The sequence below is a fragment of the Pituophis catenifer genome, unplaced genomic scaffold, assembly GCF_029215685.1.
Source record: "Pituophis catenifer annectens isolate HBS135680 unplaced genomic scaffold, rPitCat1.0.hap2 SCAF_1, whole genome shotgun sequence".
Taxonomy (NCBI): domain Eukaryota; kingdom Metazoa; phylum Chordata; class Lepidosauria; order Squamata; family Colubridae; genus Pituophis; species Pituophis catenifer.
Window position 1 is genome coordinate 234,513,577 of NW_027256881.1, and position 14,358 is coordinate 234,527,934.

The 14,358-nt window shown below is 39.0% G+C and overlaps 1 protein-coding gene across 1 annotated transcript; it reads left to right on the forward strand.

Moving 5' to 3' along the window:
• Positions 1-583: 583 nt before the first annotated feature.
• Positions 584-11,373, forward strand: ACY3 (aminoacylase 3). The gene is made up of 8 exons (XM_070957184.1): positions 584-816; positions 1,194-1,266; position 1,654; positions 5,804-5,925; positions 6,043-6,136; positions 8,335-8,442; positions 9,010-9,119; positions 11,161-11,373. Exons 1-8 carry the CDS (start codon positions 584-586, stop codon positions 11,353-11,355), a joined length of 936 nt encoding a protein of 311 aa, XP_070813285.1. The 3' UTR covers positions 11,356-11,373.
• Positions 11,374-14,358: the final 2,985 nt, after the last annotated feature.

Genomic DNA, 14,358 nt, shown 5'->3' on the forward strand with positions numbered 1-14,358 from the left:
ACATAAATGTTGAACAGGAGGGGTGAGAGGACTGGATCTTCAAAAGAGATCTGTTAAAGTTGTGAAAAATTTTGTAAGAAAAGGTGAAGAAAAAAATGCGAAGAAATTATATTCCAGGACTTTGAATGGATTAAGATTCAACATATTTTTATGTTAAAAACAGAGAGGAGAAATATAAAAAGAGCAGGATTGTTAAAAGTAAAAGGAAGAAATATAAAGTTGGTTTATTTGATCAAGGTTAAAATAGATATAGTGTTATATCTGGTAATTCTTAATTGACTTTTGCTGACCTGGACAGAACAACAAGGCTTTAAAGATTTGTTTATAGATTTGAGACCTGGGAAAGAGAGATCATTTGTCGAATTTTAAGAGAAAGTGATGTTACTAACATTATTTATACCTGTTATAAATTGAGTCTCCATTCTTGTATTAAAACATTGCAGAACTGGGTACTGGGGAAGATTTAAAGGTAAGATTAGGGGCTTGGCTCAGTGGGTTGCAGATGAGAATTCTCCAGTATTGCTAAAGGGGGTTGTTGATAATCCCATGTGGTCTTTCTCACAACAGAGTTTGAAACCCAGTCATGTCACATCCACAATACCTTCCTCCCTTGAGACGCATAGCAATATGCGGGGGCACTCATGGGAATGAAATGTCAGGTGTTTACCTAGTCAAGCACTGGCTACAGGATCCATCTGAGTTGCAACGCAGCACCTTTCAGGTCACACCTTTTGTGGGCAACCCCCGTGCAGTCGAGCAGTGTGTGCGCTACATTGGGAGGGATCTTAATCGTACGTTTGCTGCAGCTTTTCTAAAGTAAGTATTATGCTTTACTCCAATCTCTAGAAGTTTTGTAGGGGACACAAAGACTACCCTTTACAGGAGCTATTGGGAAAAGCAACATACTGATGCTCACATTTCTTTGTGTCAAATCTGAAGATGCTTAGATGTCTAAACCCTCACTTAAGGTTTGTTGCCATAAGACTTTAAACTCACCTTCCTCAGTCTGAGGCCCTCCAAAACTGCTAGCATATGTCCATCTCCAACCAATTCCAGCCAAAGTGGCTTTAATCATGCTGGCTAGAACAGTAGAAGTTGGAGCCCAATATATCTGCATAGTACCAGATTAGAAGAAGCATCTGCTCCCTATCAGACCTACCAGACTATCATTGTTTTGAACATCTCTTTCTCAGTACCAAGGCTTCAGATTCAGACCTTCATGAGATTCAACGTGCTCAGGAGATCAACCAGATCTTTGGACCCAAAGTGTTGCAATATTTTCAGGATCAGACTCAATAAAGATAATAGAAGTTATAGGTTTAAATATAATTCTCTTTAATCATAATAGGCATTCTATATTCGCTGAATATTCAAGATAGAAGCAAGGAAAATGGGGAGGATGGCTCCTTTTATATACAAGGGGCGGAGCCAGGAATGGGAGTGGTAAAATATGAATACATTAAAGCTCAAGTAATAAGTTAACCCCTGATGTTCCATATATACATTATTTACACATTAGAGAATAAGGCATTTACATCTGACAAATCCCCCTCTAAATGCCGGTTCGTTATACAACACCAGTTACATTCAGATTCAGGACAATATAATACATATAATTTAGAAGTTAAATATTTGTGTTGTTTAGAAGGTAAGGGTTTTGTTAATATGTCAGCTAATTGTTCAGAAGTATCACAATGTATTGCTTTGATGAATCCGTCTTGAGATAGTTGTCTCACGTGTTTAAATTTTATATCAATATGCCTGGACCTTTGTCCAATTGCATCGGATCTAGAAATTTCAATGGCCGCTTTATTATCTTCATGCATAATAAATGGTAAAGTAGGTTTCTTCCAAACATCTGTGATCAAATCATTGAACCATACAAGGTTATTTGCAGCTTTAGACAAGCAAACATATTCTGCTTCTGTGGTAGAGGTGGCTACCAGTTCTTGTTTACCAGTATACCAGTAAACTGGACAATCGTTCAATAGAAAAACATAACCAGAGGTACTCTTTCTGCATGATGTATCACCAGCCCAATCTGCATCAGCATAACAAGTAATTTTTGGTTCTTTGTCATTATTGGGTTCCAATATTAAACAAAAATCTAATGTACTTTTCAGATATCTTAAAATTCTTTTGACAGCTTCCCAATGATACAAGGTTGGTTTGCTAACATATCTTGACAATAAATTGAGAGGTAATGCAATATCTGGCCTAGTCCAATTAGATATATAAAGGAGTGAACCTATAACTGATCTGTAAAATGTGTTGTCTTTAAACTCAGGGGAAGATTCATCATTGTTTCTAAGAAAATCAGTTTGCATAGGTGTGTCACATGTTTTGGCATTATTTAAGTTACATTTGTTTAGGAGCTCAATGATTTTATCTTTTTGAGTAAGTTTGAATCCCCTTTTTGTTTTGTTAATTTGTACACCAAGGTATTTATTCACTTTACCTAGTGATTTCAATGAGAAGTGTTCGTTTAACTTATTTACAAAGATTTCCCTGCTCTCTTTATGCTTTCCAATATATAAAATATCATCCACATAAATTAATACAAATTCAATATGATCATTACTCTTTTTTACAAAGAAACAGTTATCAGCAGTGGTGGCGTTGAAATCCATGGTCTTTAGTACTTTTACCAAACAATCGTACCATCTTTTGCCAGATTGCTTCAATCCGTACAGACTCTTATTTAGTAACCAAATTTCGTTCTTATTAGTGTATTGACTGTGTGGTGCTCTTACATATATTTCCTTATCTAATTTTGCATGTAAGTATGCAGTCTGTATGTCATATTGAAACACGTCTAGATTGAGTGCAGATGCTACTACAAGAGCTGTTTTGACACTCTCTGTTCTCACTGTGGGTGAATATGTGTCAGTATAGTCTTCTGGATATTTTTGTGCATAACCTTGTGCAACTAGTCTGGCCTTGTATAAGGTATTACCTCCTTCTAAATTCTTAATTTTATAAATCCACCTGGTACCTATAATTGTTTTATCCTTAGGTGCGATCGCAGGTGTGAATACATTTAATCCTTGTAAACTTTTCATTTCTTTTTCCATAGCTAGTTCCCATTTTTCTCTTTCTTCACGGGGAAGTTTCAATACTTCCTCATATGTATTAGGTGTTATTTGTTCTCCATCCATATGCATAATATAATCTTTGTATTTATTTGGTATTTGGTTTCTATTATTTCTAATATTTCTTTCAGGTTTGCTATGGTTGTCATGCAAATATCTGGCTTCCTTTTTTGTTAATGTGTCTGTCTTTATTTTATGCTGACTATTTGTCCAAGTTTTGGTTTTGTTCTTACTTTTGTTAATATTTTGATTTTCTGTTGTTCCTTCCTCGCAAGATATATTATCTTTGCTTTTATTAGGAAAAATTTCATTAAGGTGCAACTTAGACCAATTGGCCTGCTCATGAAACACAGCTGTTCTGGATACTATAAATTTGTTATTATTATCGATGAATCTGTACCCTTTGGTTCCAGTTTCGTATCCCATGAATCTTAATCTCCTGGATACGTTTTCTCCCTTTCTCCTCAATTGTTTAGGTATGTGCACGTCTGCAGTAACTCCAAATATGTGCATGTGTGCTAATTTAGGTTTTCTATTGTACATCACCTCATATGGTGTCTTATTCACAATACTGGACCATGTTCTATTTTGAGTGTAATTTGAATAATGTAAGGCTTCTGACCAAAATTGTTTGCCTAAACCAGCATCCTCTAATGTGCATCTAATCATGGTTTGTAGTGTGGAGTTCTTTCTCTCTGCAATCCCATTTTGAAAGGCAGAAAATGGATTGGACGTGAAATGTAGCATCCCTCTATCCTTTAACCATTGGGAGAATTCTTTAGACATGAATTCACATCCCCTATCTGTCATAATTTGTTTTATTCTGATATTATGTTGTGTTTCTATGCGTTTGTAGAATTCCTTAAATTTCTGAAAAGTTTCATCCTTGTGCTTTAATGTGTAAACAAAACCATAGCGACTGTAATCATCCACTATTGTTAGGAAGTAACGTTTTCTATAGGTAATTGATGGAGTTAATGGACCAACTAAGTCCATATGTACCAAATCAAAAATATTGTTAGTTGATCTGTTAGATTTTTTTGGTCTAGGACTGGTTTTTAGTTTGGTGGATTTACATACTGAGCATTCTAAATAATTTTCACAATTTTTTATTTTTACACCTTCTGCGTGTTCAGTCATTTTTTGTACTACAGGAAAGCTAGCATGTCCTAACTTCCTATGTAAGATATGAGCACACTCATCATGAATTGGTTTACCTATTTTTGGTTTCTTCTCATTGTGTGTATTTTTGTTATCATGAGTTAATTTACATTCATCATTGTCACTGTTACTGACATTTTCATCATCTGCTTCAATACAATCTTCCATATTTGAATCAATGTTATGTAACCATCTTTCTTTGGTTATTAGATAGGGTAGACCCCCTTTTATCATCACAGTGCCTACATTTGTTTTGTTCTTTTCTATAGTTGCTTTCCCCTTTGAGATAACTATATTGATGTCAGATTCTCTGCTTAGTTTTATAGCACTTAGTATGTTGTGAGGTATTTCTGGGATTAATAATACCCCCTCTATTTTCCCTAAACCAGGCAAGGTCACATTTCCTCTGCCTAATACTTGAACCTTTTCTTGATTAGCTACCTTTATCACAAACTTATCTTCTGTAAATGAAGATAATATACTTTTGTTATTAGTGGTGTGATTTGTTGCACCAGAATCAATAAGCCAATTATTGTTCTCATCTTGTTGTGTTTTGGTGCTGTCTTGTTTATTTAGCCCATTTAGTGACCCAGATTTTCTCTCTTTTGAATTTTCTCTACCCCCTCTACTTTCTCTGTAGTTTGGTGGACTTCTATATTTGTGTCTATCTGTGGAAGATTGTCTGTAATTGTATTTGCTCCTATATTCTGGCCTATGTCTCTCCCTTGGGACTTTGGGACAGTCTCTTCTACTGTGTTCCCTGGATCCACAATTGTGGCATCTAAAGGCTTCATTATATTTATCTCGAAAGACTACTTTCCTAAAAGATTTGTGTTCTGTTTGGTTACTGGAACGATTTTTTCTTGAATTGTCTTCTGCTATCAATTTGTTAGATAGACTTTCTATTGATAAATATCCCAAATTAATGGTATCTAAGTGTGACATAAAGCTATCCCATGATGGATCAAGTGAATTGATAATAACACTTTTCATAGTTTGATCTGAAATCACTTCCCCCCTCAATTGCAGCTCAGCTCTTATTTTGTTTAGATTTATCAAATGTTCACTTATAGAAACCCCTGGTTTCACTCTAGAAGAAAAGAAATCCTTAGACATTCTTCGGATTCTCTCGAAATCGCATTAGTGGATTCGTTGATCATCTCTTGATCAGTTTCTATTTCTTTGCTGTAGGCCCTGGTGTTGGGCCTATCTTTCTTGGACATTTTTTAATTACTTATTGAGTCAATTAACCATCCTCTGCTACCAGCTTGTTGCAATATTTTCAGGATCAGACTCAATAAAGATAATAGAAGTTATAGGTTTAAATATAATTCTCTTTAATCATAATAGGCATTCTATATTCGCTGAATATTCAAGATAGAAGCAAGGAAAATGGGGAGGATGGCTCCTTTTATATACAAGGGGCGGAGCCAGGAATGGGAGTGGTAAAATATGAATACATTAAAGCTCAAGTAATAAGTTAACCCCTGATGTTCCATATATACATTATTTACACATTAGAGAATAAGGCATTTACATCTGACACAAAGGTTCATCTCAAGCCTATGATTTTATGTTAGATCTACACAACACCACAGCCAACATGGGTTCCTGCCTCTTACTGAAGTCTGAATTTAGCCTGTTGTCCATACACATGTGTAACTACATACAGGTGAGGTCATGTTCCTGAAATTTCCTAAGAATCTAATTTTTCTCCTCTTCTCAAGAAAAGAAAGCTGAGATTTTTAAAAACAAACCAACCCTATCTTCTTTTCTCCTGCCTTTGCAGAAACACTGTACAGTGAGACACTGTCCCATCTTACTCTGTCAACAATCTGGAGAGGAGACTACTTTCATGATGTCAGTGGCTAAACACGGGCTAGGTGAGGAATAGTTCTCAGCCTGGTGACCCTTCCTAGAAGTGTCCTGGAAAGAAGTATACAGAATGTCTGGAAAAGATGCATATAGCTCATGAATTTAAGTTGCAACAGCAGATGTTTCAAACCAACTCTTACGTACATTGGTCTTTTTTGATATTGGCTTCTTAATCCCATTTCTATGTTGACATCTTTGTATAATACAGTGACAGTATCAAAGAGCTGCTTTCTATGGTGGGAGATTTAAAAATATTCTATTAAAAATATCCAGTTGGTTGCTTTTTGTTGGAAGAGATTGAGAGAGCTCAAATTAAGCAAGATAAGATTGGAATGATGTTTTCTCACATTATTCAGTTTTACACAACTAAAAACCTTGTGTGTCCAATCATACTTGGCCAATAAAAAATTCTGTTCTGTTCTGTTCTGTTTTATTCTAAACTAATGAAGATGTAATTCACATCTTTCCCACCTGTTTCCAAACTCTTACTTTATTCAAATCTTGTTTTCTTTCAGCATAACTTATTTGACTTTCTCTTGAATGCATATTAAGTCAGCTGTTAATAATAGAGGCCCGTGATGGCGAACCTATGGCACCCATGCCACAGGTGGCACGTGGAGCCATATCTGTGGGCATGCGAGTGTTGCCCTAGCTCAGCTCCAGCGTGCATGTGTACCAGTGGTGAAATGTAAAATTTGTTACTACCGGTTCTGTGGGTGTGGCTTGGTGGGGGAATAATGTGACTGGGTAGGCATGGGCAACTTTTTTTTTTTTACTTTTAAAAGCATTTTTTCTACAACCTTAAGAGGTTGCAGAAAAAAATGCTTTCAGGAGCCTCTGGCGATCACAGCTGAGTTGCCTGATCATCAGAGGCTCCTGAAAGCATTTTTTCCTGCAACCTCTTCAGCCGAAGAGGTTGCAGGAAAAAATGCTTTTAAAAGAAAAAAGAAACCAGCCTCTGATGATCGCATGGCTCAGCTGGGTATGGGGGGGGGCAGGGATTTTTGCTACCAGTCTCCGAACCACCCTGCCGCCTTTGCTACCGGATCGGGCAATCCGGTCCAAACCGGGAGCATTTCACCCCTGATGCGTACGCCGTCCAGCTGATTTTCAGGCCTTTCGAGCCCACCAGAAGTTGGGAAACGGGCTGTTTCCAGCCTCCAAAGGGCCTCCGGAGGGCCTCTGGGAGTGGTGGGGAAAACCGTTTTCACCCTCCCCAGGCTCCAAGAAAGCCTCTGGAGCCTGGGGAGCGTGAAAAACGGGCCTACCGTGCCCACCAGTAACCTTTTTGCCGTCACGTGCCAAAAGCGAGGGGAGCGTGGGGGGGGGGCGCATGCACATGCATGGGGGGGCAGGGCGCAGGGGGGCATTGAATTACAGATGTGGGCACATGTGCCTGTGATCCACCCCCACACTCCCCCCACTTTTGGCACGCGATGGCAAAAAGGTTAGCCATCACTGATATAGGCTGTTTCCAGCTATTATTTATCCATACAGTATAATTATATTATGAATTAAGGTAAAGGTAAAGGTTCCCCTCGCACATATGTGCTAGTCATTCCTGACTCTAGGGGGCGGTGCTCATCTACATTTCAAAGCCGAAGAGCCAGTGCTGTCTGAAGATGTCTCCGTGGTCATATGGCCGGCATGACTAAATGCCAAAAGCGCATGGAACGCTGTTACCTTCCCACCAAAGGTGGTCCCTATTTTTCTACTTGCATTTTTTATGTGCTTTCGAACTTCTACGTTGGCAGAAGCTGGGGCAAGTAACGGGAACGCACCCCGTTACGCGGCACTAGAGTTTTGAACCGCTGAACTACCGACCTTTCGATCGACAAGCTCAGCATCTTAGCCACTGAGCCACCATGTCCCTATTGGTCATTTCCACATTAGTAAATGTCTATGGCGATTCTTAATCATCCAGGTCACGGTTGTCTCAGAGGTGCTTTATCAAAAGGTAGCTGGACTTTCTTAAAATAGTCCAGTTGCCCTTTGGAAAAATCACCTTTGGATCCTACATTAGTACTTTGTAATGTTTTCCAATATCTCATAGGTATTCTCCAAACAAAAAGTGGGAAATATTTCAGTTGTTGCTTTGCCACATGTGATCTATCTAGAAGAAGGAAAGGTGCATGAAAGGTAAACAAAGGCATTCCACCTAATTCCATAATCCCCCCCCCCATTTTCTTCCTATAATCCCCTACAGCATTAGAGTTGGGCCCACAACCCCAGGGAGTGGCACGAGCTGACCAGCTTGCTAAGATGAGAACGATTGTGGCCTGTGTTTTGGACTTCATTGAGCTTTTTAACAAAGGTGACCTATTTTGATTCTTGGGACTGAGAAGCTCCATAAACGTGAGTGAGAATATTTTTTTTTTAAATTTGATTTATATGCCGCCCTTCTCCGGAGACTCAGGGCGGTTTACAATGTGTTCAGCAATATTAACCTTAATGAGACCAATTTTGGAGATTATCAGAATGTCACAGTTTTACTGATAAAACAATGAAAGCCATGGCAACAAGCTTTCCCTTTGTCAAAATAAGAGTGGGGAAAAAAACCCCAATGGTGTGCTATCAACCAACCATCATTCATTTTTCAGTAATATGTTTGGAAATATAATCCTGTTTCCCTCATGTGTCACACTCTAGTGTTCTGTCATGAGATTTAGATTTATGCTGATCAGGCTCTTGCCTGGCATGAATTTTAAAATAAAATTCAGTACCTTCAGATGCAGAAGCTGACAAACATCTGAATAGTGATCATCAATTGCCCAGGGTGGTGGAGAAGGAATTTGTCCATCTTCCTGCCTCAGAGTCCTGATTGTGAAGACTGAAAATAAACTTTGTGTGATCTGGTTGTCGGTCTGCTTCTTTTTGTTAGGCACCTTGTTCCCAGCCTTTGAAATTGAGGCATACATACCAGTTGAACGGAAGGACTTCCCCCGTTATCCCAATGGGGAGATTTCTGCTGTAATACATCCAAATCTGCAGGTGAGTATAAGGAGAAGAAGGAAAGAAGAGAGGGCCTATGTTTGTGTGGGTATGTGTGAGAATTAGTGCATGTGTGCGTGCACGCACTATTTGCAGCTTTCTGGCTGCTCTTTGCACCATAATAGAACATTGAGTGCCTAAAACTTTGGACGTCTGTATATGAGCATTTTGCACCTGTATGATCACCTTTGGACCGTGCAATCACACCCTATCAGCTTTCACAGCTGTCTATTTTTTTTCCTGGGCACCTCTGCATTTTATTTGAAATTAGAGCAATTTGACTTTTCCCCTCTTGCAACACTTCATATTGTAGCTGGTCCATTTGGGAAGGGATTTTTTTTTTGTCCATCCCTCCTCCTAGATTCTTTCTCTTTTCTCTTTTCTTTTTTTTTAAAGTTTTATTAATTTTCTATTGTTTACATTTTGTTAGTGCTTAATAAACATTGTGTTGTCTGGGTTATTTTATTTTCTTAGCAGTACAGATTACATTTCTAATCTCCACCCCTTGTTTCCAACCACTGGTAGAATAAGTTCCAGATTCTTTTTCTGTGATGACCCAGGGCATGGTACAGAGATAACACAAACAGCTGGCAGTTCAAACTGTCCCTTTATTGCTCTAAATCTCCCCAAATGCTCCCATGTTTCTGGGAAGTCCCAGAGCAGAGTGATAAAAAAAACCCCACACAAACCTCAAGCAGCCTCTGGCTGCAATTAGTCCAGCCCAGTGCTGTCTGCACCAAGGCTGCACGGCAATAAATCTGAATGTATTTGGCAAATCAAGGGCAAATTAAGGAGTTCAGGGAGCAAAAGATCCAGGTAATTAGTCCAGAATGCGAAAAGGAATGCAAGGCCTCTTGGCAAGTTCAAACATCGGCATGCAACACTTTAGAAACTCAGCATTTGTTTCTGACAAATGCCCCTCCCCACAGCATCTCCTTAAGTCTCATTCCCCAGGTGTGCCTGATGAAGATGGGCGGGGCACTCTCCTCCCGAGTAGCCTGCTCAGTCTGCGTTGATCACGCCTTGTCTGCACTCTCCGAGCCCTTGGATCAGGAGGGGGTGGTCCTTGCTCCTCATCTGAGCTCTATCTCTCATGTTCACCCTGCCTCTGTTCCTCCCTGCCTGCAGGCCTTACTAATACTGAAAAGCCTTGCCCGGACTAACTCTGCTTTTCCCCAGTTTCCTCCACGGCCAAGGAAGCTGCCCTCTCAATCACTGTCAGTTCTTGTTCCATCTTCCCCCGCAGATTCAGACTCCGATGGGGGCATGACATTCTCTTTTCTTGATACATACTGCTATTCCTTACAGCTTCAGAAGGTTTTTAATGCAATAAAATGAATGTGATCCCCCCCTTTCAATTAGCAATAAAATCCACTACCGAGCAGAATCAAAATCAAAACATCCACAGCAACGTATAAAATCAAGAACCATAGCAACAGGGATCCACCAGCAAATGCTTGTGTTTTCTTTATATGTGGAATGGGGATGTGGGGATGTTTGTAACATTAAAATACCGAGGAATGGGCTGGGGAAACACTCTTTTCTGCATCTCCTCTTGGAAAGTGAAAGAGCACGCCTTTGCTTTTGCAGGATCTCAGGGTTTCAGGGCCAGGAGAAATTAGGAGGATTGCTGTTCAGCTCTAATAACTGTCTTGTGAGGGAGTGGAAACATTGTGCTAGGGAACTGGAGTTTAATAAGCATGTGAAACAGTGAGGTTTGGTAAGTGTGCCATAGCACTTGCAAGACAGAGGAAAATTTCACTTGTCAGAATGTTCTTTCCCTGACTTTGGGTTCTCTGATCACCGAGTTGTCTGCTTAAGTAGTATAGAGAGCGTAGGATAATAACATATCAGACTCCAAGGAAGTCTGCAATTAATCATCCAACACTGACAGTGCTCATTACAACAGTTTCATCTCCTGCAAGGATTGTTTCCAGCTCATCAGAGGATACTACACGGGGGAGGTGGGGGGATGCTTGCTTTGTGAAAAACCTTCTGGCTATTTTGTTTTTGGTATATAGCATCAAATCATCTCCCTTAGGATAAAGATTTCCAGCCCCTGAAGCCTGGGGACCCAGTTTTCCAGACTTTCGATAGAGAGGATATTCTGCATGATGGTGACGATACCTTCTTCCCAGTCTTCATCAATGAAGCAGCCTACTATGAGAAGAAAACAGCCTTTTGGAAGACAAAAAAGGAAACATTCACCCAACCGGCACTGCAGAAGGCATTTTAAGTATGATGAGTTGGTTAATAATCAAAGGCAATTGAAGTTTCTGTGTTGTACACATTCTAAGAATCAGCAATACTGGAGAAAATTTATGTGGTCACTAAGAATCAACACCAAACTGATGACAAATAATGAAAGAAGTTATGCATGGCTTAGTCTATGTAACAAACAATTACTCGTTAGTAATTGATGATAATCATTTGTTAGTTTATTGCCTCATGCAATTATCTCCCATGCTGGGGCAATATAGTATGCATTTCTCCAAAACAAAGATGTGCCCTTGTGATGGAATGTAGTGAGGATTCCCAAGAGGGAGGAATGCAGTTTGGAGGAATAAGAGACAACTCAGTCTGGATATTTTGTGTGAGAGAAAGAGGGCAAAAACAGCCCCTCCCTAATAGTTCTCAGAATATATGGCAGATGCAAATAGTAGCATGCTTAGTCTGGCAATATTCTGTCTATAGGTGTGGAACCAATAAAGAACTAAGCTTGGAAGAATCACTATGTTTCATTCTCGGTCCTCGGCCTGACAGTCCTCAAGGTTTTATTTGAGTATTTTGTGCAAGATTGGTGCTTAATATCCCACCTCATTTCTAGGATAATCTTTTGATGTACGTGCAGCAAACTTGATATATTGGATGAGCCAGGAAAAAATATTGTCTCTCAGATTTAAATCATCTAGGTCAGGGGGATCCCAAACTCTTCAGATGCTTAACCTCTCCATGACATTTCAGTTTGTTCATTGTCCTCCCCCCTTGAATAATTATTATATGAAATTCATTTAATAAATATTTTATAATAGTACTATGAAAAATAACAATAACAATGATAGATAAGTGACACCAGTAACAACACACAGCTGATAGAGACAATTCCAGGACATTCTTGTAGGTGACAGATGATTGAACTTTGCATAACACTTTCTTGCCGCTAGCCACCTCACTTTCAGGAGTAGGGACTGGGGTGGAAACCCCCAAAGAATAATCAACCTTCTATCATTCACTATTGTAATGTCCCTTCCTCTCATAATGTTGTGGGGAAGTTGAGCAAGCATAGGAGATTGCTTTGAATAACAGGTTTGGCTGTCTCTCAGTGGTCCAACTAACATCTCCCAAACATAGAGATGCTAGACCTACTAGCTGAACCTTTTTCTGAACCTGGGTCTAAGGACTTTTTTCAGAAAAAATGCTAAACTCATATTTTAAAAAATGCTGAGAAGTAACAGGCAAAGAGGAGACATGCGAGGTGAAATGGGAAGTAACTGTGGAAGCTCTGCCTTTCTGGAGTTGTATTTGATGTTTTATCTGTTCCTGTCTGCTGCGTGACAGGGAGAACAGACACAGAAACAGGACTTTCTTCCTGTGTGAAACAATGTTTGTGGTTAGTCTTAACCCCACAGCCAAGCTACACATTCCTTTTGTTTCTGCCCAGTTTTCTTTCACTGGTAGACTGATTAGATGATAAGGGATGCTATTTCTTTTGGGGAAATTGTTTCTTGAGGTAAAGAAGCAAAAAAAACTGTGGTCTGGAGTGTTTTGACCATTCCTGAGGAAAACTGACTCAATGTGTCTCAGTTATTGCTAGATTTGATTACTGCAAAGCTTTTAGCATGAGGTATCACTGGAAGGGTTTTCAGAAGCTTCAACTGGTGCAAAGGAGTTATGGGTGTTTACCTGTGGGATCATATTATTTCTATCCTGCCATACATCTTTTAGATGCTAAATATTTATGAGTATAATTACACTTGTTGATGGTTACCTATAATGTCCTAGCTAAATCAAGGATCCCAAGTAGAAGCTCTTGTCACACCAGTCTGCCTACCCATTAAGACCAAGCTGAGGAGGCTTTCTATGTTTCTATCCATGGTGGAGGATCAATTGATTGGACAAAGAACATTGTCTATAGAGACACCACTGTTTTGGAAAATGAAATTCTGAAGACCTCATTCTCAATTTTAAAGTAAGAAGCAAGCTTTTAATTTGTCAGGCTGAAGTGATTTTAACTAAGACTTTGTTCTGTCTGCCAGATGTGTCATACTATTACATTTTTATTTCATCTGTGGTCTAATATTGTGAATTTTAATTATCACCAGTTAGACTTAACACACGACCTTGAGAAAAACAAAATACAAATATTTCAATTATGCTTCATACAATTTCAATATGTAACATTGCAGTTGTTCAGTAACACAGCCAGACTCTGACTCTGTTTTTGCATATGCAAAAACATACATATAATTAATATGTATGCAACTGTCAAAAGAAAAATAAATATATTTATGGTTGCATATGGTGATCTTCAACTTTTTTCCAAATTTCAAGCTGACACTGAATTCATGTAATTTCTGGGAAGCATTTCAGGATTGCTCTTTGGAATTATGATAGCTTTGTTTACAAATCCAAAGCTGACTTTATTTTTGTTTAACTGGGATACTGAAATAGGACACACATCCTTATAGGTTCCTGTGAGGGGTCTTCATGAATGAGATCTATGAGTTTCTTTCCATTTATTTTAAAGAGACTTGTCATTCATTTATTTATTTTGCTCTGAGGGAATTTAAAAAATACATCATTCAGCTCAACAGAATATACAGTATTTGGATGAATGAACTATTAACTTCAAACAGTTTAACTCTCCAGGAATGTTGAGCTGATGGTGGGGGGTGGGGGTGGGAATGTCACAGGAAATCAAAGTACATCTGGATATGGCTCCATACTTGGATAGAATTTGCCAGGCCTTGCCACACATAGGTATGGGTCCTGAAGTGCTTTCTGTTCCTAACAAGCAAAGATGGTACCAGGTGAGTTCTCTAGACTTAGCCCAGCCATTTTGCCTCAAAACACAAAATCTTTCTGCACACACAGTTAGTATCTGCTCCCTGAGATACTTTGGATCCAGACTTGGGGAAAGAGAATTTCACTTCCTGTTGTGATGTTCTTATCTCTAGGAAGTGAAAAAAGCTGGCAGCAGAAACCAATTCCCTCTCATTACTGAGTGATGTAATTCTTG